At 42.5% G+C, this 27,500-nt stretch overlaps 4 protein-coding genes across 5 annotated transcripts in view; 2 read left to right on the top strand and 2 right to left on the bottom strand.

Moving 5' to 3' along the window:
* Positions 1 to 4,357, bottom strand: part of rbbp5 (retinoblastoma binding protein 5) — a 12,798-nt gene extending 8,441 nt beyond the window's left edge. For both annotated transcript variants that reach the window (XM_080494989.1, XM_080494990.1), the window contains exons 1-7: positions 4,226 to 4,357; positions 3,528 to 3,553; positions 3,209 to 3,381; positions 2,166 to 2,306; positions 1,866 to 2,028; positions 1,628 to 1,737; positions 1 to 82 (exon numbers count right to left, since the gene is read on the bottom strand). The exon at positions 1 to 82 is cut by the window's left edge and continues 38 nt beyond it. In XM_080494989.1, coding sequence (XP_080351115.1) covers positions 1 to 82; positions 1,628 to 1,737; positions 1,866 to 2,028; positions 2,166 to 2,306; positions 3,209 to 3,381; positions 3,528 to 3,553; positions 4,226 to 4,244 — 714 coding nt within the window. In that variant the 5' untranslated portion in view covers positions 4,245 to 4,357. The remainder of the gene's footprint in view (positions 83 to 1,627; positions 1,738 to 1,865; positions 2,029 to 2,165; positions 2,307 to 3,208; positions 3,382 to 3,527; positions 3,554 to 4,225) is intronic.
* The window catches only part of dennd6a (DENN/MADD domain containing 6A), a 342,604-nt gene that overhangs the window by 127,796 nt on the left and 187,308 nt on the right, over positions 1 to 27,500 (bottom strand). The window lies entirely within an intron of this gene.
* LOC308129196 (transmembrane protein 263) lies at positions 7,212 to 15,259 on the top strand. The gene is made up of 3 exons (XM_080495007.1): positions 7,212 to 7,469; positions 10,922 to 11,009; positions 13,782 to 15,259. Exons 1-3 carry the CDS (start codon positions 7,461 to 7,463, stop codon positions 14,069 to 14,071), a joined length of 387 nt encoding a protein of 128 aa, XP_080351133.1. The 5' UTR covers positions 7,212 to 7,460; the 3' UTR covers positions 14,072 to 15,259.
* Positions 16,624 to 24,587, top strand: hgh1 (HGH1 homolog). The gene is made up of 10 exons (XM_080494995.1): positions 16,624 to 16,736; positions 18,025 to 18,152; positions 18,690 to 18,828; positions 20,414 to 20,551; positions 20,637 to 20,788; positions 20,886 to 20,986; positions 22,022 to 22,120; positions 22,815 to 22,906; positions 22,985 to 23,107; positions 24,078 to 24,587. Exons 2-10 carry the CDS (start codon positions 18,043 to 18,045, stop codon positions 24,333 to 24,335), a joined length of 1,212 nt encoding a protein of 403 aa, XP_080351121.1. The 5' UTR covers positions 16,624 to 16,736; positions 18,025 to 18,042; the 3' UTR covers positions 24,336 to 24,587.

The following is a 27,500-nucleotide window of genomic DNA, read 5'->3' as shown; positions in this document are numbered from 1 at the left end:
CTCGCCGTCCCGACCGCACGTCAGAATCTCCCTGCCGTCGTACACCCGGATGATCCGATCTGCCGTGTTGATGAGGAAGCAGCTGTGGACAAACACGTCCGGGTGAGAATCGGTGGAACCTTGAACTGCAACTGAGGGTCTGAGACATTCTGGGCCAAAGTGTCGCATCAAGTTCTGTGACAGACGAATGGCTAAACCAAGGAGGCGTAAGGAGGCAAGGCCACCCAGAGAGGGACGTAAGGAGGCAAGGCCACCCAGAGCGCAGTCCCGCTAAGAGTGGTAAAATGTAGGCGGGGACACACCTCTGGCGGTTTCTACATTTGTTGACCATCCGAAGGCAAGAAAGTGTTGGAGAGGATGATGAACGGTTGGAGATCGTTCACATATATTCTGGGATGGCCCAACTTTGACTCCTTTGTGGAGGCGTGAAGCGTTAGAGAAGGTTCTGGGAGGCGAGGTACCGGACACGCCAGGCCACTTTCTTCTTGACTTCACTCCCGAGAAGTTTACGAAAAATCAAAAGCACCTGTTACATATACTATTGATGACAATAAAGTGGAGGAGTTCAGCCACCAGCAGGGACGATGGAAACACAAAGTGAGAGAGGCGGATGGAACGGAGGCTTTAACGGCAAAACGACAGTAGAAGTCTGAGATCTTCATGAGAAAATGGTTCCCGATAGAAAAATACCTGTCGAACTGAACGGTCACCTCCACGACACGATAATGTCTTAACTGCCAATCTTTCTATGTATTTGTCTCATCAGTTCTGTTGTCTTAGTATTATTATTATTATTTTTCTTACATTGTCATGTAAGAGCTGTCTTGCTGTCGAGGAAGGTTCTGTAACGTGATTTCTCATGTTCATGTTTATTATTAAAAAATAAATAAAAATAAAGTTCAAAAAAAAAAAAAAAATGTAGGCGGGTCGTGAACGACGCAGCGACGTAATGTCATTACGCAACAATAATGGCAGCGGCGGAGCGCCGACAGTTCCAGGAGGTTCATTCCAGACTTGTTGAGAGTGACGGAACGTTCTAGTGAATTACACAACAACTACAGGACATTAAAGACACACCATCACACTCATGGTTCTAACAATCCACATCTCCCACATTTATCTTCCATTTTAATAATGTGTAGCGATAAAGGAACTGAGAGCTGCAATGCATTATGGGAGTTTCTGTTTGTGGTGTTTTAAATGTAATTATTGAGGGTTATGTTAGGTTTGTAGTGTCGGTAGTAATTGTGTTTTTGTTGCTTAGTTCATGTAGTTTAGTTTATTAGTTGTAAGTCGTCAACCAGCAGTGAAGAAGGTTTTGTGTGTCGTGTCGTCCTGGCGTGGTCTTCCTGTGGGACTGTCAAAATAAAAGACTGATGTGCACGTCTGTAGTAAAGTATAAGCTTGTCCTCTAGCGTGCTTCTTTGACATTACTCACATAACATCACAGTGATATTGTGAGTGACAGTGTGTGTGTCTCTCTGGGTGTTCAGTGGGAAACGGGACCGACCGGCTCGTTGAGCATTAAAGGTCGCCGACCCCTGGGCTAAACCTTCAAACGTCAAAACGTCGCGTCCTGTCATGGTGTCCTCATTGTGTTCGGGTGTAAATACGCCCGACGGCTCACCTGCCCTTGCGAGCGAACTCGATGGATTTGATGGCGGTGGTGTTGCTGGTCCCGGTCGTCACTCTGAACGAAGCCACCAGCTCCTGGGTGTTTGTGTTCAACACCAAAATCTGCCACAAGAAGTGAATGGTGAAGGAGCACACAAGTTATGTTTCAGTGGAAAATAGTCAACATTTGAATTGGACACACAGAAATCCGAAGATAAAAAAAAAAACCGGCGGAGCGTGGAGGGGCGGACCTTTCCTTTGGCGTTGCCGGTGTAGATGTACTCGCCCCGCCTGTCAAAAGCCGCCACCACGTTCAGGTCCGAGTCATCGTCCACGGGCAGAACCACGTGCTTGGAGTCGGACAGCGTGAGGAGGACCGGGGCGGACTTCATGGGACACACCAGCACCTTGTCCCTGGAACACAGACGCCACTCAGAAAGGCACTTGACAAAACTCAAACTGCGGACTTGAGACGCTGCTGCTGGTCAAACTGGAGCGGCGGCGTCGACCCAGTTCTGTCGGGGTGCAGGCTGGGAGGAGGGGGGGCTCACATGTCTCTGGGGTGGCACTGCAGCTTGAGGATGGGCGAGGGGAAGCGGAACCTCTGGTCACAGTCTCCCGTCAGGACGTCCCACTGAGAGACGATGTTGTCCGTGGAGGCGCTCACCAGCTTGTGGCCGTCTCGACTCCAGCTGTTAAACACACAACATGCATGAGGCCTCATTTAAAACTCTTCATTTAGTCACAGAACAGAAGGGTTATACTTGTGTCCCCCCCCCCCCCCCCCCCCGACAACAACATGACTACAAAATGCTGATTTCACCACCAGGTCGATTTATGTAATATTCATGAATAACCAAATGTAATTTCTTAATTTTTTCTGTTGTATGAAATGAGACAAGCTGTAGGAATCAAGATAATGTGGATAAATTAAAACAAATTAAAGAAAATAAAATCAGTTCTTCTAGGTGTACCCCAGTTTCAAGGCAAGGCAAGGTGCATTTATTTATAGAGCACCATTCAAACATAAGGCAATTCACAGTGCTTTACAGAGAAATAACAGAAATACTGAATAAAAGAAATACATCAAAGCTTTAGAAGAAATAAGAGAAATGCATTAAAACAAACAATGAAGAAAAGTATAATAAATAAGGTAAGCGCGTTATTAAGATAAGTTTAATAAAGAAAGTAAGATCTGTCTTTTTAATCAAAGGCCTGTGCGAATTAAGTGTTTTAAGTGAGTGTGTCGGCAGTCTTCGGGTGTTCAGGACGTTTGTTCCCCGGGTGAGGAGGTCAGAACTGAAAGCTGGACCAACAGCAGCAACTCAATCAATTCAGTGGGAAAAAAGAATCGTTACCAGAAACAAGACAAGACATCATTTGGTCGAAAGCAGGAAAAGGTATAAAATCGGACCGACTTCTATGAATGTGCTCGTTCAGTCAAAACTAAGACTGTGTTCACTGACTGTCAAGTAATTATTCAGGGAGTTAATGAGAAGAAACTCCTTGTTTCACTCAGTCAGTTTCAAGCCGACCCCCTGGTCTGAAGCGAAGCAGCGGTGACGACAGGCACTACATGTTGTACGTTTCCCACCATAACGAGCAGACGGGGTGAATGTGTGCGCTGATGATTTTGGCGATGCCCCTCGTCAGGAAGTCCCAGATGACGATGCGGCCGTCGTTGCAGCCCACAGCCAGCAAGGTCCCCCAGCGGTTGAAGGTGCAGGTGAGGGCCATGCTGATACAGTCCAGGGTGCCATCTGCCTCCTAACAACAACAATATACACCATGGAATTACAACTAGAAGAAAATAAAACATTGTTTTCACACTGTGTGTAAAAGTGTTCCGCTGATTTCCAGTGATCAAACATGAGCCCGAACTTGCATGTACATATTATAAACAGGAGGCTTACCTCTGGGTAGTTCTGCCCAAATGATTCTAGAAGAAGAACAAAAAAAAATATTATTCATAAGTCGATGCAAAGAGGTTGAATACAAACTTTGCTGCCATCATTTCATTTCTATAAACATTTCGAATCAAAACGTAAAAAAATAAGCAAAAGGGGTCTAGAACCTGTAAATAGATTTATAAGGGAGCAAATGGTCGATGTAAAGAGCAAAAACTTGACAAAACTGACAAAGTAATTCTCATTTCAGGCTTTGAAAAACGACATTTAGGATTTCAAATTTTAATCGTTGTCCTATGGTTTGAAGGTAGATATTCTTTATTATACGGTGTCACTATATTGACAAATAACAAGAATGAGAACCATGCAGTGTTTTTAATCCCTAAAACTTTTGTATAAACGACATTAAACAACCGAGGACGACAGTCTGCCAACCACTAGCATTGCTTCAATCAATTAAATCAATCAAAAAGCATTTAGTTATAGATATTCGACTGTTCTGTTATTGAAATTCACTTCACCATCAATCGTTTAAAGAACTTCAAATCTGGAAAAACGTCGCTTTCGTTTATTTTGATATTAAATCGTAGCGGCTTCGGTTAGCATGCTAGGCTATCTGATGAAGCTAACCTCAACAAGTGATGCATTGTTTAAACGTGCAACGAGGTACACAAAAAAACAAAAAAACACGTTCTGTTATTTACCTAGTAGTTCCAGATTCATTTTGAAACGTATGAAGTTACAAAGTCCACTGAAACGCTTGAATGTTTAATAAATTTCACTCGTGTTTACTTCTGCTGCGACAGCCGGAGACTGGCGCCGAGCCTCCAGTAAGGACCCCAAACAAGGAGGCCAAGCATATGCCTGATCCGAATACAGCGCTGGATATGCCTGCCTTAAAAAATTTTTTAAATTAAATACATTTGTTATTTCTTGAGTTGCATAATTATTTCACAGGAAACAAATTCTTCCATGTTTATGAAAAAAATAGAAAAAAGGCTTGTGGTTATTTAGCAGACACCTTTAATCCCAGGCCAATATCTAACCTTTCCTTGATTTTCAAAATCCTAGAAAAAGTTGTTTGAAGTCAGTGATGTGACTATTTATGTACAAACGAGCCATTAGAGCCTTTCCAGTCAGGCTATAGAGCTCCTCATACAGAGACTCTCCGGTCCGGTACCACTGTGAGGAACCTGGGAGTCACTTCAGACCATGACTTGTCCTTTGACTATTAAACAATTCTGCCCTTTTTAACCTGCGTAATGTCCCTAAAGTTAGGGTTAGGCAATGTTGAGAATTTAATCCAAGCATTAATTGTTACTTCCAGATTGTAAATCCCAGTTATCAGGGTGTCACAATAACTGCTTCAGACAACTTGAAGTGATTCAGGATGCTGCAGCGAGACTCCTGACAGGAACCAGCAGGAGAAATCACCTCGCTTTCATTTGCATGGGAATCAATCTGCTATTTGTATTTTTGTCCTAACACTGGAAGCCAGAAAAGTCTGCTTAATAAAATATTAACTAAATATAATAAAATTTCTTAAAAACAATATTTAGAATTGAGATTGTATGAGGGTTTACAGATTTAAGCTTAATTTAAGGAATTAGAATTCCTGCAGGTTTTTAAAAATGACGCTCACTGAGCTTTCTTTTATTTATTTTCAGGTTTATTTTATTTTTTTATTTTGCTTTGCAACAGACAAGACTGAAACACACAATGTCATACCTGGACAGCACACACACACACACACACAGACATTTGTGTGTTACTACGGTATTTTATTGCCACTGAGTTCAATTTTATTTCTAGAAATATTAAAATCCTCAAAGTGGTGGAGCTGCACTCTAACTAAACTTACACTTATGTTAGATGTTTATTAATTAATTAATTTGTTTTTATTTTGCTGATCTTAAAGAAACGGTTTCACAAAAAGCTAAAACGACATTATAAAAATAGTCTATTAATTGAAATATAGTCTCTTTGTGTTGAATCGACATTAATTCTGTGGTTTTCCCTGAATAAATCTCCTACATTTCTGTTCTTTACTCACAAAATGAAGTTTGAAGCCAACATCATTTGACCCTTCACTCTTATCTATACTATCTTTAGCTTTATGGCTTCAGTCTATATGTGAGTGAGTCTATATGTGAACATGAGACAGTATAACAGAATGTTCCCATGTTATTAACGGTGTTTTCAACTGAATTTGAATCAAACATCAGCCTCGTGATCCACATCAAGACTCGTGAAAAGGTCATCCACAGGCATATGTATACACGTGGATGTGTGTGTGTGTGTGTGTGCTGTGTGTGTGTGTGAAGACAGGCAGTCAGGACAGGATCCGGAGCTGTAACCGCCCCCAACACACTTCCTGCTTTCACAATAAATGGCTTTCAGGTTAAAAGAAAATAACAAACAAACAAACAAAAAAAACTGACGATGCAAATATTTCCCTTGAAGCCACAAATGACAAGAGACAATAAGACACCATTTACCACCAGTTGTGCTTCGACAGAGTCCCTCTGAAACGTCTCCAGGCCCAGGCCCAGGTACCTTCAAGACTTTCAAGACTTTCAAGACTGGAACAGTCGTCCTCTGGAGTTCCAGTCGTCTCCCGTGGTTCTGCTGTAAAGACCAGATTCTGCCAGAACTGAGTGTCCAGAGACACTTCAGACGGGTTGCAGAGGTTAGTTCAGACAGGATGAAGTCGAATATTCAGGACAAATGAAGTAGAACGTGAACCAGAGGCAAAGATAGAAAGTGGACAGTCCAGATGTGTCGAGAGCAGGTTTCCAGATGAGAAGACCAAACCTTCACATTCACAGAATAGAAGGATGATAAAACTGGATTTCCATTCTGAAAAAAAAAATCGATTTTAACTTCTATTCTACTTAATCTGTGTTCTATTCTGCATGTCATCTAAGTAGTCCTATTCTATTCTATTCTATTCTATTCTATTCTGTTCTATTCTACTTTATCATCAAACATCGTACAAATAATTGTACACACATACAAAGGAGACTAGTATATATATATATATATATATATATATATATATATATATATATATATATATATATATATATATATATATATATATATATAAATCTTCTTTCTGTGCCCTTTTGTTCAAGAATTTGAGCACTTTCATTCTGTATTGTATTGTATTATGTATTTATGTATTTATTTATGTATTTATTTATTTTACAATGAATGAAATTAACAAACCAAACGATTGATCGGTCCTTGGATGATTTCAAATCTCCACTGAAAAATTTGTGCAATTCTGGAGAGTAGTGTTAGGAAAATAAATAAATAAATAAATAAATAAATAAATAAATAAATAAATAAATAAATAAATAAATAAATGCACAAAGATAAAAGCATAACCTTCTCCCTACATCCTTTGAGGGAAGGTAACTAAAGTAAAGTAAAGTAAAGTAAAGTAAAGTAAAGTAAAGTAAAGTAAAGTAAAGTAAAGTAAAGTAAAGTAAAGTAAAGTAAAGTAAAACAATAAAAAGTGTTTGGTATCCATCATCAAATGGCCTCCACGTCACCAGCGTTTGGAACGTGTGTGTTTTTATTGTGAAGCTCCCTGCCGGAAGTGCAGTGCGCCGTCGTGCACTAAGTGCCGCCGTATTGTTGTGTGCGTGTGTTTGATGCGTCGCAGGCGCCACGTCGGCAGAAGCAGCGGCGGCGGCGGAGCAGCGCGAGGAGCTCGACTTGTCCTGGAGCTGCACACTGATGCGTTCAAGTACAAATAACAACCAAAAAAAAACAACAACATTTAATCAGAACCTCGAAGAGAAAGAAAAGAAACGCGGGTCGCTGCTGCTTCCAGACACAAAGCGACACGTAAGAATCCAGCGGTTTTCCTGCGAGGCTGAAGAAAAGCAGTGAAGTTTGTCTGCCAGGTGTGTTTTTATCACTGCAGCGATGGTGAAGGTGAGAAAACGTCTTTATTCACTGTTTCCGTCACATGAGCGGGTTTAACTTGGTTGATTGATTGATTGATTGATCGCAGCTTCTTCCTTCTGCTCCATCACTTCCACATGTTTCTCTTATTTCTCATCTTTCATGATCACCTGAAGCTTTTGAACTTCAGGACCAGTGGATTTTGTTTTAAAAATGTTAAAAAAAAGTGTCGTTTAGAGGTTTTATAAGAGGAATAAAGTGTCTGAAGACGCTGCAGTTTCACCACGTTGCAGGAAAAAAGAGGCTCAACGTCCAGCTGCTGTTTTTTAAACTCTGGATCATTTAGTCCTTTATTAAAAGCTTTTCACTTCATTACATTATGTACACGATGTATATTTTTAAACCTTCATTATTCTGGCCTGTTGACACCAGGGATTCTACAATCGTTCCTTAAACACATTTTATTATTTAATAAATAAAGGCAAAATAAGTTAAAGCCCTCAAACATGGCTGGCCTTCTCTTTTAACAACCCTACAGCCACTTTTTTTAAACACTTCTTCAAACATATAGTCGATATAAACGTTAAAATAAATACATTAAATGCCCCTTTTCTGCTCCCATCGCTTCACACGTGTCCAAGTAGGAGAATTTATCTTGAAGGGCTCCTGTTATTTATTTATTTCCTGCACTGGATTACGTGTGTGATCATATTGAGAAACTTTTGTATTTCCTGTAATCTGAAAACCGCTAAAATGGAGATTGAGAGATTCTGTCTCGTGCAGGACTGAGAGAATGATTCACTCTTCTGCTGCACCAATCATGTTGTCAGATATAAACCCAAAACAATTACAAACTCATGTTTATGCCACTGTTGGCTTTACAAGCGTCACCTAATTGTAAATAATTGTACATCAGAAGCTTTTCCTCTCCAGAGACATTCAGTTCTATTCAAATCGAGTATCAGAGTTTAAAATGGCACGAAAGGTGCTAAAATATGAATGAAAATAAATAAGCATAGAGTGAAACTCCACCGTTCTGTTTCGTCACCAGCAAGTGTTGGAATTAACCAGATTATATGAACTAGTAACTCCCAGGTGCTAATCCCTCCTGGTGGTAGAATGACATGTTGAAGCATGAGTGCGACCCAGATAGCTGCACTGTAATTATCGCCATTTAGGAATCCGTCAAAACAACACCGACTTCACGTCTTGCGCCTGAAGACGGGATTCGTCCGCGGCCCGGAAGAAGTACAGAATAAAAGAAATGCATTAAAGCGTTAGGAGGAACTGACTAACCCACACAAACACACACAAACCAGCCGTGAACTGCAGTAAAATTAATGTGTAAAACGTCTCGTTAACCTTCACAGGAGGGCGAAACTAAAAAAAAAACGAAATAAATCCTCCAGTTCCCATAATGCACCTGGATCCCGCCACTTTTCTACACGCTTGTATTTAAAATCTACACATTTTCATGTCCCGTTTCACACGACAGCGTTTCAAAGGAAAGTTTTTGCCTTTATTATTAACTTTTTTGGGGGGAAAAATGATCAAATTGCATCGATTTAACTGCTGTAAGGGGTGTAGTTGGCCTGTCGGGCCACAGGGGGCGCTGTGGGCTGGAGGAACTGAGGGAGAGCATGCAGGCGCCACACATTAACGAAGGTATAAGGGCTGTAACGAAGAGCTAATATTGTGTCTGTCGTCCGTCAGACTCGTTCTGCAGGGAAAGTGAAATGTGGGCGGAGCCAAAGAGGAAAAGTCACACTACTTTTCCTTTCACAATAATTAATTCCAAACAAATGAGTTGCATTTAGATGATTAAAATCTGTCACCAAGTTAAAGTTCTGGATGGTTTTTAGACGTTGACGTGTGGAGGCTGCTTTTATTCTGAAAGGACAAATCCACAAAAGCAAAAACAAACCAGCCGTTGGCGAGGTCCCTAATTATATAAACATTCACAAGTTTAATTCTCCACATCATGGAGGTTTTTAATAAATATTTCACTTTTTGTCAAATGAATAAAGTTAAATGCCCTGAGGATTTTTTAAAAAGTGCACCAGAATCTGTTTATCTTTATAATAATTTGTGAACATGTTTATATTGAAGTAACTTTCTCTTGGGTCGAAACGGATAAGTGACGTATTTCAGCAACAAAAATTAGATTTAAAAAAATGATTTTACTTACTTTATTACACTTTTCTTTTTAAATCTCTCACCTTATTTATTATAATATGTTCCAATGCATTTCTTTTCTTCTGAAGCTTTAATGTATTTTATTCTGTATTTCTTTAATTCCTTTGTGAAGCACCTTGTTTAAATGGTGCTCTATAAAAATACTTGCGTTGCCTTGAATTGTTTTGTGCTCCTGGACAATTGTTTTCTCTCCACAACACCAGTCGTACGTCACAAATTAATTACAGGAGCAGAAATCTTGTTTAACAAGTCACAGATTTTAAATAAAATCAGCTTTTTCCTCCCGTTGTTGCAGTAAATCTGGTGGAAAAACACATTTTGTGTGTATTTGTGGAGAGAAAACAAATCTACAGGTAAACAACTTCAGTTTTACAAGTACACAAACATTGTTTCCACCAACAATGCCTCCATACAGGCCCAGCAGTTTCCCCTGGTGGCGACTTGTGGTATTGCAACCGGACGAAACACAAAACCCTCAAACCTTAAAACTTTGAGCTCCAAGCAGCTGATTCATTAAACGGTTTCCGTCGGATTTCAGGTGTTTAGTCTCACGACGAACCATTTTAACTTTACGAACTCCAGTTTGTCACTTTGAGGCTTCAGACAGACGTTATCAGTGGTAATTTGACACCAGCTTCCTGTTATTGCTTCTCCTCCGAAGCTTTTTTTTAACCTTTTCTTAAAAAAAATCTAAAAAAAAACCACCTTTTAGAAACTTTATTTTTTCATGATTTGAGACAGAAAAACCTCCAACTTTAATGATAAAAACAAATAAAACAAGATTTCATAATCTCATAAATTCACACGTTTTTTTCTTTAATCTGTGTTTTATCTGAACGTTTTCCTGTCGTTTTGTTTCTTTCATTAGTATTTACTTTTGAATATTGTTTCGCAGCAGATTTAGTAAAAAAAAAAAAAAACGCACAAATTTCACAAAGACAATGTTGATCTTTAGCGGTTTGTTTTCTTTTGACTCCGATTAAATGGTCCCGTCCTGCGTTCTCTGGAGAATAAAGCCAAATTGAGCCTGTTTTCATAATTTTTTTACATTTATTTATTTGTTCATGTTGCGTCATGCCATTTCACAATATATATATATATATGTCATCCGTACATGAACAAACGGGAACAGAGAGAAGATTAATCTTGTGTTTTCTGTTCCTATTAGCAACTTTACAACAAAATCAAATCATTTTAATAAATTCAACAAGTGTTCTGCAAGAAGGAACGAGGCTCTGAGTGACGATGCTCTGTTTATTTATTTATTTATTTTTATTTATTTGCAGAATGTCAACAGCGTGAACGTGGAGCCTCAGCCGGGGACCAGCGTGGCCTCGGGTGAAGCCGAACCCGCCGTCACCCAGCCCTCGGAGGGTAAGCCCTCGCACCCCCCCCTCAGGTTCCTCCCCCACAGGTGCCCCTCCCCCCCCCCCGGGGGGGGGGCCTTTAGACACGCTGGAACATCAGCCAGGGAATATGGTGCAATCTCAGCTGGCGTGTTGCCTGCTGCTATTTTGGTGCCCGTGGCCCCCGTGGCCCCCCGCCCGGGGAGCCGCCAGTGTTTGTGTACCAGCGGCTCCCGGCTGCTATTTGTGTCCCGAGAACCGAGAACCTCCGACTGGTTTGTTTGTGAGCGACGCCGGTTCCACCGGGAAGGTTTCCACACCCCTGGAAGCTTTTGAGTTTAGCTGGCGATGTAACCAAACGTTACACGCTCTAATGTTCCACCGTCGACCTTTTTGCTTTGGCCGCAGTACCACCAGGAGTCACGTGGGGGCGCTGTTGAGCCTCGGCGGCAATAACGAGAAGTGGTAGTGGAGGGGAATGTGCAGCTGTTGGAGCCACGTTTCACGACCAGCACGTCGAATTGTGTGTAAAATAGGAATAGTGTGGGATGATTTTTCTTAACTCGCCGGTTCATTTCCGCAAAATCTGCAAAAAAAAAAAAAAAAAATTGCAGCAATGGCGGCTGGGATTGTGGGTAAAAATGGGTGCACGTGTGGAAAATTCTGGAAAAGCGTGCTATCGTCATGGTGTGTTAGTGAAATACTTTCAGGACATGTTTCGCACACAAACGGCTGTTATAGGATAAAATAACAACAAACAGAACACGTAAGGAAAATGACGATATTAATAAAGAAAATGAATTCGGCAAACCGTTACGTGAAAAACGGCACAAAATGTCCCTTTGAAAGTGGCTGAGTAGGTAAAACATGCACTTCTGTTTGACACATCAAGCTGGTGTCGTAATGAGAATTCAACGCTGGCTTACACGGTTTTATTGGTTTAGTAAGAAATATATTGCGTAGGAGTTTATTGTAATACTAATAAAATATAATGTAAGATTATTAAATCCAGTTCTTTCCATCAGAACCGCCCTTTTTTTTTTACCCCCAAAGATAAGAGGGGTGTTTTTCAGGTGTTTCTATACTGCATGTCCTTCTATGCTGATGATGTGACTGTAAATATTCCTTATGAAACTGCAGAATATTCTAATTACTTCTCTATAGCGACTCCAGATTATCTTTGTGTGTCTAGCTGGAGTGTTTAGTTGATTTTTATTGCCCCTGAAGGAGCCTCTTGTTTGCCTTGTGGCTGCTTCTACAACCGGTTTGAAGGTTCACCGGCCGGGGCGCCGCGGCGGCGTTCAGTGAGCAGACGTTCCTGTAGCGGCGGTTCGTGACTCGTCTGGGTGTGGCGCAGGAAACCATGACAACTAAAACGACACGCTTGTTTCTCTCCTCCGTCTGCAAACCTTTATTTTGCCTTTTTCACACGACCGGCCAGGACGCCAGCGGCCGTTTAGTGGAATTAGAATTCCTGCAGGTTTTCAAAAGTGACGCTCACTGAGCTTTCTTTTATTTCTTTTTCAGGTTTTTTTTATTTTTTTATTTTGCTTTGCAACAGATAAGACTGAAACACACAATGTGATACCCGGACAGCACACACACACACATTTGTGTGTGTTACAGTATTTTATTGCCACTGAGTTCATGTAATAATTTCACAACTTTATTTCTAGAAATATTAAAATCCTCAAAGTGGTGGAGCTGCACTCTCACTGAACTCACATTTACGTTAGACGTTTATTAATTAATTAATTTGTTTTTATTTTGCCGATCTTAAACGGTTTCACAAAAAAGCTATAAAAATAGTCTTAATTTAAATATAGTCTCTTTGTGCTGAGTCGACACTAATTCTGTGGTTTTCCTTGAATAAATTTCATTACAAGCTTCAGTCTTCAGGAGAAAAACTGTGATTAATCGCAATTAATTCCAGAAACTTGTGCGATTAATAAGTTAATTTTTTTTATCGATTTACGGCACTAAAAAAAGTTAAAATCTCAACAATTAACTGCGTTAGAAACTCGGTGAGTTTTACCAGGCCGCGTCCCGGCTTCTGACCTGAGCAGTGATTCACCCTCCACACGTACGGAAGGAATTAAAAGTTTAAATAATCACATTTTTAAAAAGAAACTCCCCCACTGTGGTCGAATATTTTGAACCAAACAGGCTCCGTCTCAGTTTCAGGCTCTGATTCCAGGACGTTTTCAGGTGGAACAGAAAACGTAGGTTGTATTTCGGGGACCGTTAACAAAGTGGCGCTCGGCCACTTTTTGAAAAACCCTCCGACTCTGTAAACGGAGGAAAACGCAACTTTTCTGAAACAATTATAGCGTATTCTGTGTGACAAACAGCCCCCTCTAGTGGCCACGCGTGAAAACTACATTTTCAGTATTTCCGACGTTTCCTTGTAAACAAATGTTTTTTTTTTTTTAAACCTTGCTGTATAAACAAAACAAAAAGTAGAATTATGATGTGAAACATGTTAACTGGTCTTAAATTGGCTGTTGGAAACGAAGATCTAGTTTGAATAGAACTGCTCCTGTCTGGTAGAGCAGGTTAAATAGAAGCAGGATGTTTATTTTTAGACAAACAATCCTAGAATGTTTAATTTTACGTGACGATGGAAACTCCGGATTTGGTTTTTGCTGTGCGCTTTTTTTTAATTATTAAAAAAAGACATTTTTAAATTCATTAGTCATTCCAATGTGCTTTTATAGAGAAAATGGAAATATAGTTATACAAGTATAATATAGTTTTTTGTTGTTTTTTTACACGTTTTTTTTTTTTGATTCCTTGGCAGAATCCGGGAAAGACCACGCGGCGGCGGCGCCGCCCGGCATGATGTGGCGGGTGACCGGCGGCCTCTTCAACGTCACCAAGGGCGTGGTCGGCGCGGCGGTGGGCGGGGCCGCCTGGGTGGGCAGCAAGGGCTTCGAGATCACCAAGTCGGCCGTGACCACGGTGCCCTCCGTGGGGGTGGGGCTGGTGAAAGGGGGCGTGTCCGCCGTGGCCGGCGGCGTCTCCAGCGTGGGCTCGACGGTGGCCAGCAAGGTCCCGTTCACGTCCAAGAGGAAGGACAAGTCGGAGTGAGGGGGAGGAGGAGGATGACGACGACGATGATGATGATGATGGACTAGCCCCGCCCCTGAGCCATGAGAGAGGCCGTCGGCCGCCGCCATGTTTTCCTCGGCCTCGAACGCCGTCGCCTCGTCCAGAATCGGGACTCTGATCGAACGCTGAACCTGAACTTTCCTCCTCCCGGCCGTCCTCCGGCTGGACTCGCTATGAATATTTTAATCCGTTTACAATCCAGACTGAAGCTCCTCCTCCTCCTCCTCTTCCTCCTCCTCCTCCTCCTCCTCGCTCTCTGCAGACGCCTGGTGAAACGTTCTCCAGCTTCCAACGCCGACTTTTACTCTCGTTATTCTCAAATGGTATTGAAAGTGTACGTGTGTTTTTTTTTGACATTTTAATTGTCTGCGTTGAGTCTCGAGGCGTCTCGGCCGTCTGTCCCGCCGTCTGTCCCGCCGTCTGTCCCGCCGTCTGTCCCCCCGTCTGTCCTGCCTCACCGATGAAGACGATCAAAAGCGACTCTGAGCTCCTGCTTTTCTCACAAATCGGTTACAGCTTCAGTGAATCTGAGCTTCAGAGGGGAACCCCCCCCCCTCAACCCCTCCACCCCCCCCAGCAGACCTCCACCCCCCCCCCCCCCCCCGACATCCAAAGTGCCTCTTGGTTGGTGGAAGTTGACTCGTACCTTTTGAGGGGAAGCGGAACGCCGCGCTGCACAGCAGGGGGCCTCAAACCTTCAATATGCAATCTCAGCATTTCAATGCAACATTCAAGGCAAACGGTCGCCGAGGGACAAAACTTTGTGAACGTTCTTCTTTGTGCTGTTTTTTTTGTTGTTTTTTTCCTCAATATATCAATAAAGTAGTTTGTAAATTAAAAACCTGGAGCTCGACGGCTGGAATTTGTTCTGCAAAGAAAATGTTGCACAAAATTGTCATTTCTAATTAAAGTTTTGAGTGAAGTTGCATCAGGCCACAACATTTCTCTAAATGTGTAAAAACATTTGTTCTGTATTGGGACCCGTACGGCTCCTTTATTTACAGACGACACACTGATTTCTAGCTCTTGTGAAACCAGTGCATTCGTCAAACTTTGGACCAAATCATCAATTCCTCCCATGAGCAACCTGGCTTAGTTTGGTTACAAAGCCTTATCCTTTGATTCCCACATGATATTTTCATTATGTACTTAGTTTTTGCAACTAACTGCGACTATTTAAAAAAAAAATAAAAAATGGAGAATCCATTTAATTTCCATTTCAGCATTCCAACTTTGTAAATTATTCCATCCATTAAATTATAAAATCCAAATGTCCTGCAATGTTTCACTGTTATTCTGTTGATATTCTCCAAGTAAAAGCTGTATTAGTTAAACTTGATTGAATTTAAATGTTGAAGTCTTAATATTTCTCCTGCTGATGTGGACGATGGAATTCCACAATCTGGTTTATTGGTACCCATGCATTTCACTGTATGCAGACGATATAACAATCTTTGAAACAAATTATATCGGCTGTTGGTCAAACCTCAAGCTTTTCTTCTACAATAAATAAGTTTTATTTGTATAGTGCTTTTCCCAGACATCGAGCCACAAAGTGCTTCACAGTAAAAAACATAGAAAAACATCTTAAACAGTAAAAGCAGATAAGAAAACCTCCTAAAAACACAACAAATGCTGATGAGTGTCGACTGGACTTTGTAAATAAATGTGGTTTTAAGCGCTTTTTAAAGATGTCCACTGAGTCCAGGAAGTCTGAAAAGTTCGGCTCTCGGTGTCGTTTAAACATTTTTATATTTAGCTCAAAGTTTTCTAAGCAAACTGCAGTTCTGCTGGGGGGGGCGACTTTCACTGCGATTACTACAAACACAATCCTCTGGGTTAAGTTTGACCTGCAGCACCGAGACGTGGCAAATATTACTAAATAACAAGAATACATTTAAATTATTGGTCAAATTTAAGTTTTCCAAAATAGAAAACAAAACAAAAAAACCAGATTGCTTCAGCTAAAGTAGATGATCCTTCTCTGAATACAACAAACGTTTAAAACAGGCAGGAGTTCATGTATGAAATGATTTTGTTTTATGAATAACCTGCATTACCAATGGTCCTGTTGTTTACTTTGTTTGGATATTGTGGGTTTTTTTTTCATCTTTGTCGTCGAAACAACAAAGCAAAAAAACTAATGAAATCCTACGGAAGAATGTACATATAATCTATAAAAAAAAAAGGATATTTTTGTAAAAAAATAAATAAAAATCACTTAAAAAAAATACTATTTTCATAATTTTCATAAACAAAATAGAAAATGTTAAAATATTCATATACTGAATATAAAAAAACTATAAAAATAGATAAACAAGTGTATGATATGTTATTATGGCATTATTAGTAGTTATGACAAGTTATATAGAAGATATAATTAAATTATAATTTTATTTAATATTTTATTAATTCCTTCAATCCATTCTGGGTTGAACTTGTATTTCCCATTAATGACACGTTGCTCCGGTGAACACCAGGGGGCGGTCGACTCGTGAAGAGCACTTCAAACTGCAGAAGAAGAAGTTGACCCGGAAGTGGGTCTGAGCGCGTGTCCACGTGTTTGTCCGTGTGACGCTTCAGCGACATAAACAAGAGGAATAAGAGAGAAATGAAAACCTTCCCCGTCCTTTAGCAGCGCCCGGTAAGAAAAGTCTCATTAAACATGTTCGATCGCGTGAAAAACTGATTTATTTTGCTCTCGCGAATCCGTAACAAACACATTTATTTAACTTTGAGCTGCTGATGTAAACGTGAGTGTCCATGTGTAATTTATGTGTTAATACTCGTAACGCTGCTTTAAAAATGTGCCTTCATGAACCGTATGGAGGAATAAATGTGCCAAAACTAGTCAATTAAAACACCATTAAATAAGTATTTCAACGTGTCAATATATTACAATTTGACGAATAAAATGAATTCGTGAAGCAGTGCAACGCCGGGCCAGGAAATAATTCATTAAATAGTAAAACTAATTATACGTTTTGAAAAAAAGAATGACATTTTTATATTTAATTCCAATTTTAGGTCATTAATGACACATTTAAGTTAATTATTTTATTTTGTATTTATTTTGGCACATTTTAGTCAATTATTGTTATTGTTATTTTATTTTCCTTGTTATTTTAGTTTTTTTTCCATGTAAAGCTTTTTTGAGTGTACAAAAAAAAGAACTATATAAGATTGAGTTATTATTCATATTATTATTGTTGTTATGATTATTATTATTTTCTCCAGCTGTGCCTCAATAATCTTCATATTGTTTGTCTGGAATTGTAATAAATCAGTGTATTTTTTCATAAGGGAGCTGATACTGAATGATATTTTAGCAACATAATTTTCTTATTTGAACCTATAACGAAGGTGACACGTAAAAGTGAAACGTAATCATTCAAGAAACGAACAGTAATTTTGTCGTTATTTGTATTTGAGCATTTATTTGTCATAATAAACACTTTTATAAGGTTTAGCTTTTGCTTAAACAGATCAAGACATGTAAACGTTTTGATTAACGGAGTCGAGTTTAGAAAAGTTCTTAATCCTTCCCAATATTAACTTAATGCTTTTGCTGTTGGTGCAGATTGCAGGAAAAATAAATAAATAAATAAATACCGGTGTATATATATATATATATATATATATATATATATTTACCAATGCATTTGTGGCGTAAAACAATTAAATGTCCAAAATCCATGTCAGTAGAAATTTATCAAAAAAAAAAAAAATTCTATATTTTTACATCCAGAAAATCCGTAATAATCTATTTTCAAAAGATGGAGTGCAGTACAACACTTTGTTACTACTACATTACTAGATATTTTTATATATTTAACAGGATAGTTTGTTCAATAAATGCTGCTCCTAATTCAAAGACATAATCCTGTAAATAATGATATTTTCCATAATTCCTCCTTCTTGTTTGTATGAAGGCGACAGAAGCTGAGAAAATGCTGAGTGACGCAAAAGCAGACGAGCTTCTCTCCTTCCTGGAGTCCAGAACCCGTCCAGACGTCAAAGGTCGGGCCACCGAGTGTCTCCTGGGCCTGTCTGGGAACAGGTGAGGGTCTGGGGACAGGTGGGGGTCTGGGGACAGGTGAGGGTCTGGGAACAGGTGAGGGTCTGGGGACAGGTGGGGGTCTGGGGACAGGTGGGGGTCTGGGGGACAGGTGAGGGTCTGGGAACAGGTGAGGGTCTGGGGACAGGTGGGGGTCTGGGGGACAGGTGAGGGTCTGGGGGACAGGTGAGGGTCTGGGGACAGGTGGGGGTCTGGGAACAGGTGAGGGTCTGGGGACAGGTGGGGGTCTGGGGGACAGGTGAGGGTCTGGGGACAGGTGGGGGTCTGGGGGACAGGTGAGGGTCTGGGGGACAGGTGAGGGTCTGGGGACAGGTGAGGGTCTGGGGACAGGTGGGGGTCTGGGGACAGGTGAGGGTCTGTCTTCAAAGGGACTTTGATGCGCTTTCTTCTTTTTTCTTTTTCTTTTTCTTTTTTGTTTTAATGATTTTTTTAAAGTAGTTTTTATTCCCACACTAAGGTGTGTGTGTGTGTGTGTGTGTGTGTGTGTGTGTGTGTGTGTGTGTGTGTGTGTGTGTCCAGGGACAGCCGCCGCCTCCTCCGCTCCAAGCCGGACCTGATCTCCGCTCTGTTTGCGTTGACCTCTGACCCCTCGGTGGCCGTAGCGAAGGACTGTTACCTGGTCCTGGTCAACCTGTCAGCTGATGAGACTCTTCACCAGGTGAGTCTGGATCCTACCCTACTACCATACCACCCTACTACCCTACACCATGCTACCCTACTACCATACCCCCCTACTACCCTACACCATGCTACCCTACTACCATACCCCCCTACTACCCTACACCATGCTACCCTACTACCATACCACCCTACTACCCTACTACCCTACACCCTACTACCCTACACCCTACTACCCTACTACCATACCACCCTACTACCCTACACCCTACTACCCTACACCATACCACCCTACTACCCTACACCCTACTACCCTACACCATACTACCCTACACCATACCACCCTACTACCCTACACCCTACTACCCTACACCATACTACCCTACTACCCTACACCCTACTACCCTACACCATACCACCCTACTACCCTACACCCTACTACCCTACACCCTACTACCCTACACCATACTACCCTACACCCTACTACCCTACACCATACTACCCTACTACCATACCACCCTACACCATACTACCCTACTACCCTACACCATACCACCCTACTACCCTACACCCTACTACCCTACACCATACTACCCTACTACCATACCACCCTACTACCCTACACCCTACTACCCTACTACCATACCACCCTACTACCCTACCACCCTACTACCCTACACCATACTACCCTACTACCATACCACCCTACTACCCTACACCATACCACCCTACTACCCTACACCATACTACCCTACTACCATACCACCCTACTACCCTACACCCTACTACCCTACTACCATACCACCCTACTACCCTACCACCCTACTACCATACCACCCTACTACCCTACACCATACCACCCTACTACCATACCACCCTACTACCCTACACCCTACTACCCTACTACCATACCACCCTACTACCCTACACCCTACTACCCTACTACCATACCACCCTACTACCCTACCACCCTACTACCCTACTACCATACCACCCTACTACCCTACACCATACCACCCTACTACCATACCACCCTACCACCCTACACCATACTACCCTACTACCATACCACCCTACTACCCTACACCATACCACCCTACTACCATACCACCCTACCACCCTACTACCATACCACCCTACACCATACTACCCTACACCATACCACCCTACTACCATACCACCCTGCTACCCTACTACCATACTACCATACCACCCTACTACCATACCACCCTACTACCATACCACCCTACTATCCTACTACCATACCACCATACTACCCTACTACCATACCACCCTACTACCATACTACCCTACTACCATACCACCCTACTACCATACCACCCTACTACCATAACTACTGCCACACCTTATGTACTACATTAGTCAGTATTTATCCATGTACATTAGCGATATGAAACTTTCACACTGACGTCTGGAAGAGGAAGAAGAAGAGGAAGAGGAAGAAGAAGAGGAAGAGGAAGAGGAAGAACATGTTGACGACTTTTAAATTCTTCTTCTTCTTCTTCTTGATTTTCATCCTCTGAAGACTCTGGAGGATAAAGTCCCAGTTTGATTGTGTCTCTGGGACATGAACACTTAGCGTCTTGGTCCATTTTGTCTCTCAGGCGTTGCTGAAGGACGTCCAGGTTCTGAAGACGTTGTTCCAGAAGCTCCAGGACCCGGACTACTTGTTCTCCGATCAGATCTGCACCATCCTGTCCAACCTGACCCGCCTGGACAAGACCTGCAGGCCGGTGCTGAAGGTCCGGCTCAAGGGAACCTTGGGGAAACTTGGGGAACCTTGGGGACGGTGGGACTAGACTGTAAGACGAGTGTCTGCGGTTGCAGGTCCTGCAGGAGGACCTGGGTCTGGCCCGGCTGGTGGAGATCTTCTGCGCCGAAGGCTACAACAAGAAGTCCACCCTGCACTACCTGGCGCCGCTCTTGTCCAACCTCACCCAGCTGCCCGAGGCCCGGACCTACCTGCTGGACCAGGACAGGTGAGGGACCACCGTCCCCCCCCCCCCCCCCCCCCCCCCCCCCCGGTCTGCACTCACTTCCTGTCCCAGCCTGCCGTTGACGGTCCGGGTGTTTCAGGTGCGTCATCCAGAGGCTGCTGCCCTACACGCAGTACCAGGCGTCCGCGGTCAGGAGGGGCGGAGTCGTCGGAACGCTGAGGAACTGCTGCTTCGACCACGGTAAGACCTTCGTACCGCCACCTCCAGGCCCTGGGACTCCCTGGTGGACCCTCCAGGCCCTGAGACTCCTTGAGACTCCCTGGTGGAACCTCCAGGCCCTGAGAATCCCTGGTGGAACCTCCAGGCCCTGAGACTCCTTGAGACTCCCTGGTGGAACCTCCAGGCCCTGAGACTCCTTGAGACTCCCTGGTGGACCCTCCAGGCCCTGAGATTCCCTGGTGGAACCTCCAGGCCCTGAGACTCCTTGAGACTCCCTGGTGGACCCTCCAGGCCCTGAGACTCCCTGGTGGACCCTCCAGGCCCTGAGATTCCCTGGTGGAACCTCCAGCAGGGACCAGTTAATGCTTTTACTGCAGGACTGTTCACACTCCCAGATGAAGCTGTGGAACTCGCAGGCCACGCCCCCTCATAAGGAGGCCACGCCCCCTCACAGCAGCCACACGTCTTTGAAGCGGCGTTTCAACTTTTCAGCTGCACAGTTTCTTTCTCACCTCCTCTGAACTGTTTCAGTAGTAAAAGAGAGAGTTTTAGTCGGAGCCGCCATGTTGGTCGGGTTTTAACTGCAGGAGCTTTTCGTGATGCGTTCAGGTGCATCACGGAAACCTGCCCTGCCGACATTTTAAAGGAGCTGCGGCGCTCAGACAGGAGCAGGTACAGGCAATAATGTGTGAAACTGATCAAATAAAGTATGAAATACTGAAGTTTCCATGAACTTGTTACTACTTTTATGGATAAATAGCTTCAGATGTTTGATTTAAACTGGAATAAACAGTCAGATCTATATAACAAAATGTGTTTAGTTGTATTATTATTATTATTATTTGTATTGCAATATCAGCTTCCTAAAGCCGTTTCCCTTTTTTAATTTAAGGCAAAGGTTCCTCTTGCAGTGAGATTATTCTGAATAACAACGTGTTCTTAATGTTGAAATAAGTGTTGAAGGAATAAATCCAGAATGTTCTTCCTCCTTGAAGCTCCGTCCTGATCTGACCAGTCCTTTGATCTGACCAGTTCTTTGATCTTCTGTCTGTCCAGTCCATCACGAATGGCTGCTGAGCGACGAGGTGGACGTCCTGCCCTTCCTGCTGCTGCCGCTGGCCGGACCGGAGGAGCTGAGCGAGGAGGAGAACGACGGTGAGGCTCCACTAATTAACTGATTTGAAAAGTTTAATTCGTTTAAAAAAATGTCGTGTAATTCACAGTTTTATTTGCTTCCATTTTTGTTTTTTTACTCTGTAAAAAGTTTCCTGACGGCTTATTGAGAAAGTAAAAGTCACTCGCTTTGAAAAGCCGAATTTAACTCGTAGGCCACGCCCCCTCCGGACAGGCCACGCCCCCTCACCGCAGACACTTCCGTGGAAAAGCGTTTTAACTTTTCAACTACAGCTAATTTCTCGCTTCAAATGTTTTCAGAAACATTCCTCTGAACTGTGACACCAATTGTGTTGGTTGGTTTTAACTGCAGCAGCTGAGCGATGCGTTCAGGGGCATCACGTAACTCCGCCCCCCGACATGTTAACGTGATGAGGCTACATGCTAAACATGATTAAATGACCTCATACAGTTGTTAACCAGCTGGAATGACTCATCCGCCCCTTTGCTCCAACTGACTCCTATATTTTTGTCAATATTTAGATTTTGAGTTTTTTTCCCAACAAAAATCCCTTGGTATTGCCAACGGATCACGCCAACGCCAGGCGCTCCCATTTGTCGCCCCGAGAGCGGCGATCACGTGATTCTCGCGGCAACGCCAATGCTAGCTTGAGAAAACGCTCGACGTAGGAACGTGAAGACGGCGGCCGATATTTTCTTGGTGTTTGTCTCTCAGGTCTGCCGGTCGACCTGCAGTACCTCCCGGAGGACAAGAAGCGAGAGGACGACCCCGACATCCGCAAGATGCTGCTGGAAACACTGCTACTGGTACACACACACACACACACACAAACACACCATCACACACACACACACACACTGATGTTTGCGTCGTCTCTTGAGCAGCTGACGGCGACGAAGCCCGGCCGGCTGATTCTGAAGGAGAAGAACGTTTACCCGATCATCAGAGAGCTTCACAGCTGGGAGAAGGACGTCCACGTGGCTGCAGCCTGCGAGAAGCTGGTCCAGGTGGGAGACACGCCCCTCAGTCCTCGTCCTTTCATCTTTAAAAACGCTGCTGTGATTTTCCACAGACGATCGTCTTTGTCGTCTTTCATCTTTGTCGTTTTTCATCTTTGTCGCGAGCCGGGGTTTTAGAATCTCCCCACTCTGGGACCCGTGTTAAAAAAAACAACAACCTGTTTTCACGCTTTTAAAACCGCCTCGTGTGGACGACAGAGCAGAAACAACTGGTTCAGGTGAACCAGGTTCCTGCTGTGGGCGGGGCCTTAACGTCGCTATACGAGGAGCTCGGGGAAACACACCTCCGAGGAAGAACGGCTGGTAGTAAGTAAAGAAGACAAGGGGGCGCTATGGAGCAGGAGAAGGAAAAAAACCTGAGATGTTTTAATTTTTCAATCTAAAAATTGAAAAATTCAATCTAAAAGCTGAATACTTAGATCAGTGTTTTTCAACCTTCTTTGAACCAAGACACACTTTTTTGTTTGGAAAACTCTAGAGTCACACCACCACCATGTTAAACTGTGTAGCCTCTATTAACAATATAAAGTCTTTCTCATCACAGTTTTATCAACAGGAATCCAGTAAATCCAGAAAGCAAGGACTTTTTTTTAATAGTGCCTCCCTCAGTGTGAAACCTGGACCTGATGGATGAAGAGCTGAGATCCTGGTTTTCAAAAACTTCTCCATCACTGTCACTGACACAGTACTTTGATACAAGATGGTAGCAGGAGGTGGAGATGAACCACACTGACGTCTGTCACTTTACATTTCACCGGCAAAGTTCTGTGCTGCCCTCTAGTGGTGAAGAGTATTTATACAGGATTACTCTGCAACACACTGTCGCTGTGAGAGCAAATGACGATCTGGAGGAAACAGCAGTGGTTGAGAAACTCTGATCTAGATAATACTGATAAAGGACAGGTTGAGAAAAAGGAGGTGTGGAATGGTCTGAGTGGTTCTCTGCTCGTGGCCTCAGGTGCTGATCGGAGACGAGCCGGAGGAAGGGATGGAGAACCTGATGGAGGTGGAGATTCCCCACGACGTGCAGCAGAAGCTGGAGGAGGCCGACGCCCGAGAGGAGGAGGAGCTGCAGAAGGAGGCGGAGCGACGGAGGCAAGAGGAGGAGGAGGAGAAGAAGAAGAAGGAGGAGGAGAAGAAGGAGGAGGAGAAGAAGGAGGAGGAGGAGGAGGAGGAGGAGAGGACAGAGGAGCAGCAGAACGGACTGATAAAATGAACAAAACACAGGTTTTTATTATTTCCTCCCATGAAGCAGTTTGGAGGTTCATGAAGACGCGACGCCACGATTCTTTAATAAATCTCTGCTCACGTCAGTTATTTGTGTTTTTCTCCTTATTAAGAGGAAAGAAAAACCTTTTCCTGACTGACGAGTCGCTTCATTTCACCGAATCGCTCATTAACTTTTGTTTTGTGCTTTTTAATGACATTCATTCATTGTAGAATAAATGTGTTTTAATCATAATTGTTATATCGCAGCAACTTTTTCCTCAATTTGGACTCGTGAGAACGACGTGAAGTGCGTTTAAGTTCCTTTTTGGTTGAAACTTCTGCTTTTGTGAAAGAACAGCGTTCAACTCGTCTAACAAACAAAACGTCTGCTCCTAAACTTCCTGCAATAAAACTTTGAAGGTCCTAAATATATCTTAGTTTAATGTGAGTCAACATGATGATGTGATTTAAAAGGCTATTTTCCTTTTATTTGTTGCTCGTATTTCGACTCAGATCAGGTTCCTGTTTTGTCTTGTAATGACCGTTTACACCACTAGGTGGTGTATTGAGTCACTTCAAACTAAATATCTAGAAGAAAAGCTCACATTGGATCAATTCATCAGATTTCACTCTATAATTCACACATTATGCTGATCCACAAATTGTACAAAATATTTAAATGTCCTGCAGTAATGTATTTAATTTTCATGTATTCTCTTGAAAATGCTTTAAAAATAATTTACATGTGAGACAAACTGCTGAACTGTCAAGATAGAAATAGAGAAAGATGGTTTTGTTAGCAGTTCTGGAAGTTTCTCTACAAATGAGTTTTATTGTTTTGGTGCGATTATGTGACGTCAGACTTTCTGAATGGATGAAATAATATTCTTTCTCCTTCAGGATTAATAATTGCATTTATTTTGGAGAGGAAAAAAAATATGAGAAAACTCGTTATTCCAGGTTGTTTTTGAATTCCATGAAGCGGCCAGAAGAGGGCGCCAGGGAGCCGCAGTGGTTTCCTCCACATGGAGCTTCATTCATTCATTCATTCATTCATTCATTCATTCATTAAAAGCTGCAGGAAGTTTGTCTTTCTTCTGAAAACAAACAGACGGAAACGTGAAGACGTGGATTCAAACTGTAGATTGTTGATTTTGTGTGTGTGTGTGTGTGTGTGTGTGTGTGTGTGTGCGCGCGCGCGCGTGTGTGTGTGTGTGTGCTGAGGGCAGGTCCTCCATGTTTTTCTTCGTCGACTGAGCTGAATCAGGTTCCAGTTCCTCAGGACGACAGAATAATGAGGTTTAGAGAAGAAATGAATTAAATCAATCCGTCACGTCGGAGTGTGAAAGTTTATTTCTCCACTAAAATTCAAACTGGTGACGACATGAATCCAAATTCTGCTTTTAAATCCTGATGTGTTCAAACTGGAACCTGGTTCAGTTTGGAGACGAGAAATAGAGCATGAGGTTCTACCTGGGAGGTTCTAACTGAGAGGTTCTAACAGACGTTCTGAGAGGTTCTAACTGACAGGTTCTAACTGAGAGGTTCTAATTAAGGTTCTAACTGAGAGCTTCTAACTAAGACTCTTAGTTAGAACCTCTTAGTTAGAACGTGTCAGTTCTAACTGACACGTTCTAACTAAGAGGTTCTTGCTGAGAGGTTCTAACAGAGGTTCTAACTGACACATTCTAACTAAGAGGTTCTTACTGAGAGGTTCTAACTGACACGTTCTAACTAAGAGGTTTGAACTGGGAGGTTCTAACAGAGGTTCTAACAGACGTTCTGAGAGGTTCTAACTGACAGGTTCTAACTGAGAGGTTCTAATTAAGGTTCTAACTGAGAGCTTCTAACTAAGACTCTTAGTTAGAACCTCTTAGTTAGAACGTGTCAGTTCTAACTGACACGTTCTAACTAAGAGGTTCTTGCTGAGAGGTTCTAACAGAGGTTCTAACTGACACATTCTAACTAAGAGGTTCTTACTGAGAGGTTCTAACTGACACGTTCTAACTAAGAGGTTTGAACTGGGAGGTTCTAACAGAGGTTCTAACAGACGTTCTGAGAGGTTCTAACTGACAGGTTCTAACTGAGAGGTTCTAATTAAGGTTCTAACTGAGAGCTTCTAACTAAGACTCTTAGTTAGAACCTCTTAGTTAGAACGTGTCAGTTCTAACTGACACGTTCTAACTAAGAGGTTCTTGCTGAGAGGTTCTAACAGAGGTTCTAACTGACACATTCTAACTAAGAGGTTCTTACTGAGAGGTTCTAACTGACACGTTCTAACTAAGAGGTTTGAACTGGGAGGTTCTAACAGAGGTTCTAACTGACGTTCTAACTGAGAGGTTCTAACTGGGAGGTTCTAACAGACGTTCTTACTGAGAGGTTCTAACTAAGAGGTTCTTACTGAGAGGTTCTCACTGAGACATTCTAACTGGGAGGTTCTAACAGATGTTCTAACTGAGAGGTTCTAGGCAGGCGTTTCTTGATCAGAGCCTCTCCTGGTTTTTCGTCCTGGATCAGGATCAGACGACGTTCTCCACCTCCTGCAGTCTGAAGTGTTTCTCTTTACGGAACCGAGACCTGGGAGGAGGTGGTTCTTTCTCTTCTCCACACCAGATTCCTGTCCGGTGCAAAAAACAAGAACAGAAACCAAACAAACTGTTAAAGCTTATTTAAAAATGCAGAGTATATCTATGTCTGTTTTTTTTTTCTTTTTTAAATGATTATATTTATTCCCAGTCTGTTTCATTTGACCCCCGAGGAGATTTCTATTTAAATATGACGATTCAAACGGTCAATAAGCGAAGATGAGTGAAAGTACAATAGTATTTCTGGTCTCCGCGGTGACGAATACAAACAGTTTTCGAGTCGCCAGCTGACCTCGGGACTGTTTGAGGGAAGTGGAGGAACCTGATGGACTCACAGCAAAATCTACCCACAAAATCCTGGCCTGGATTTTAAAGAAGAAAACAAAACACGACTGATGTTAGAACCCAGGAGCACCGAGGCTGCAGGATCAGCTCTGATAAGAAGTAGTTCATCTTTTTAGTTTCATGTAAAAAAACGAGGTTAACCTGAGCTGGAAATGATTAAATTCCCTCTTTTATCAGCCTGGAAAACTGCTGAGGTGTCATTATTTCACCCAGGAAATGTAAACACTTCATTTCACAATCCT

This window comes from Blennius ocellaris (assembly GCF_963422515.1).
Source record: "Blennius ocellaris genome assembly, chromosome: 4".
In the NCBI taxonomy this organism is placed as follows: Eukaryota; Metazoa; Chordata; class Actinopteri; order Blenniiformes; family Blenniidae; genus Blennius; species Blennius ocellaris.
This window is presented reverse-complemented; position numbering and strand designations above follow the sequence as displayed.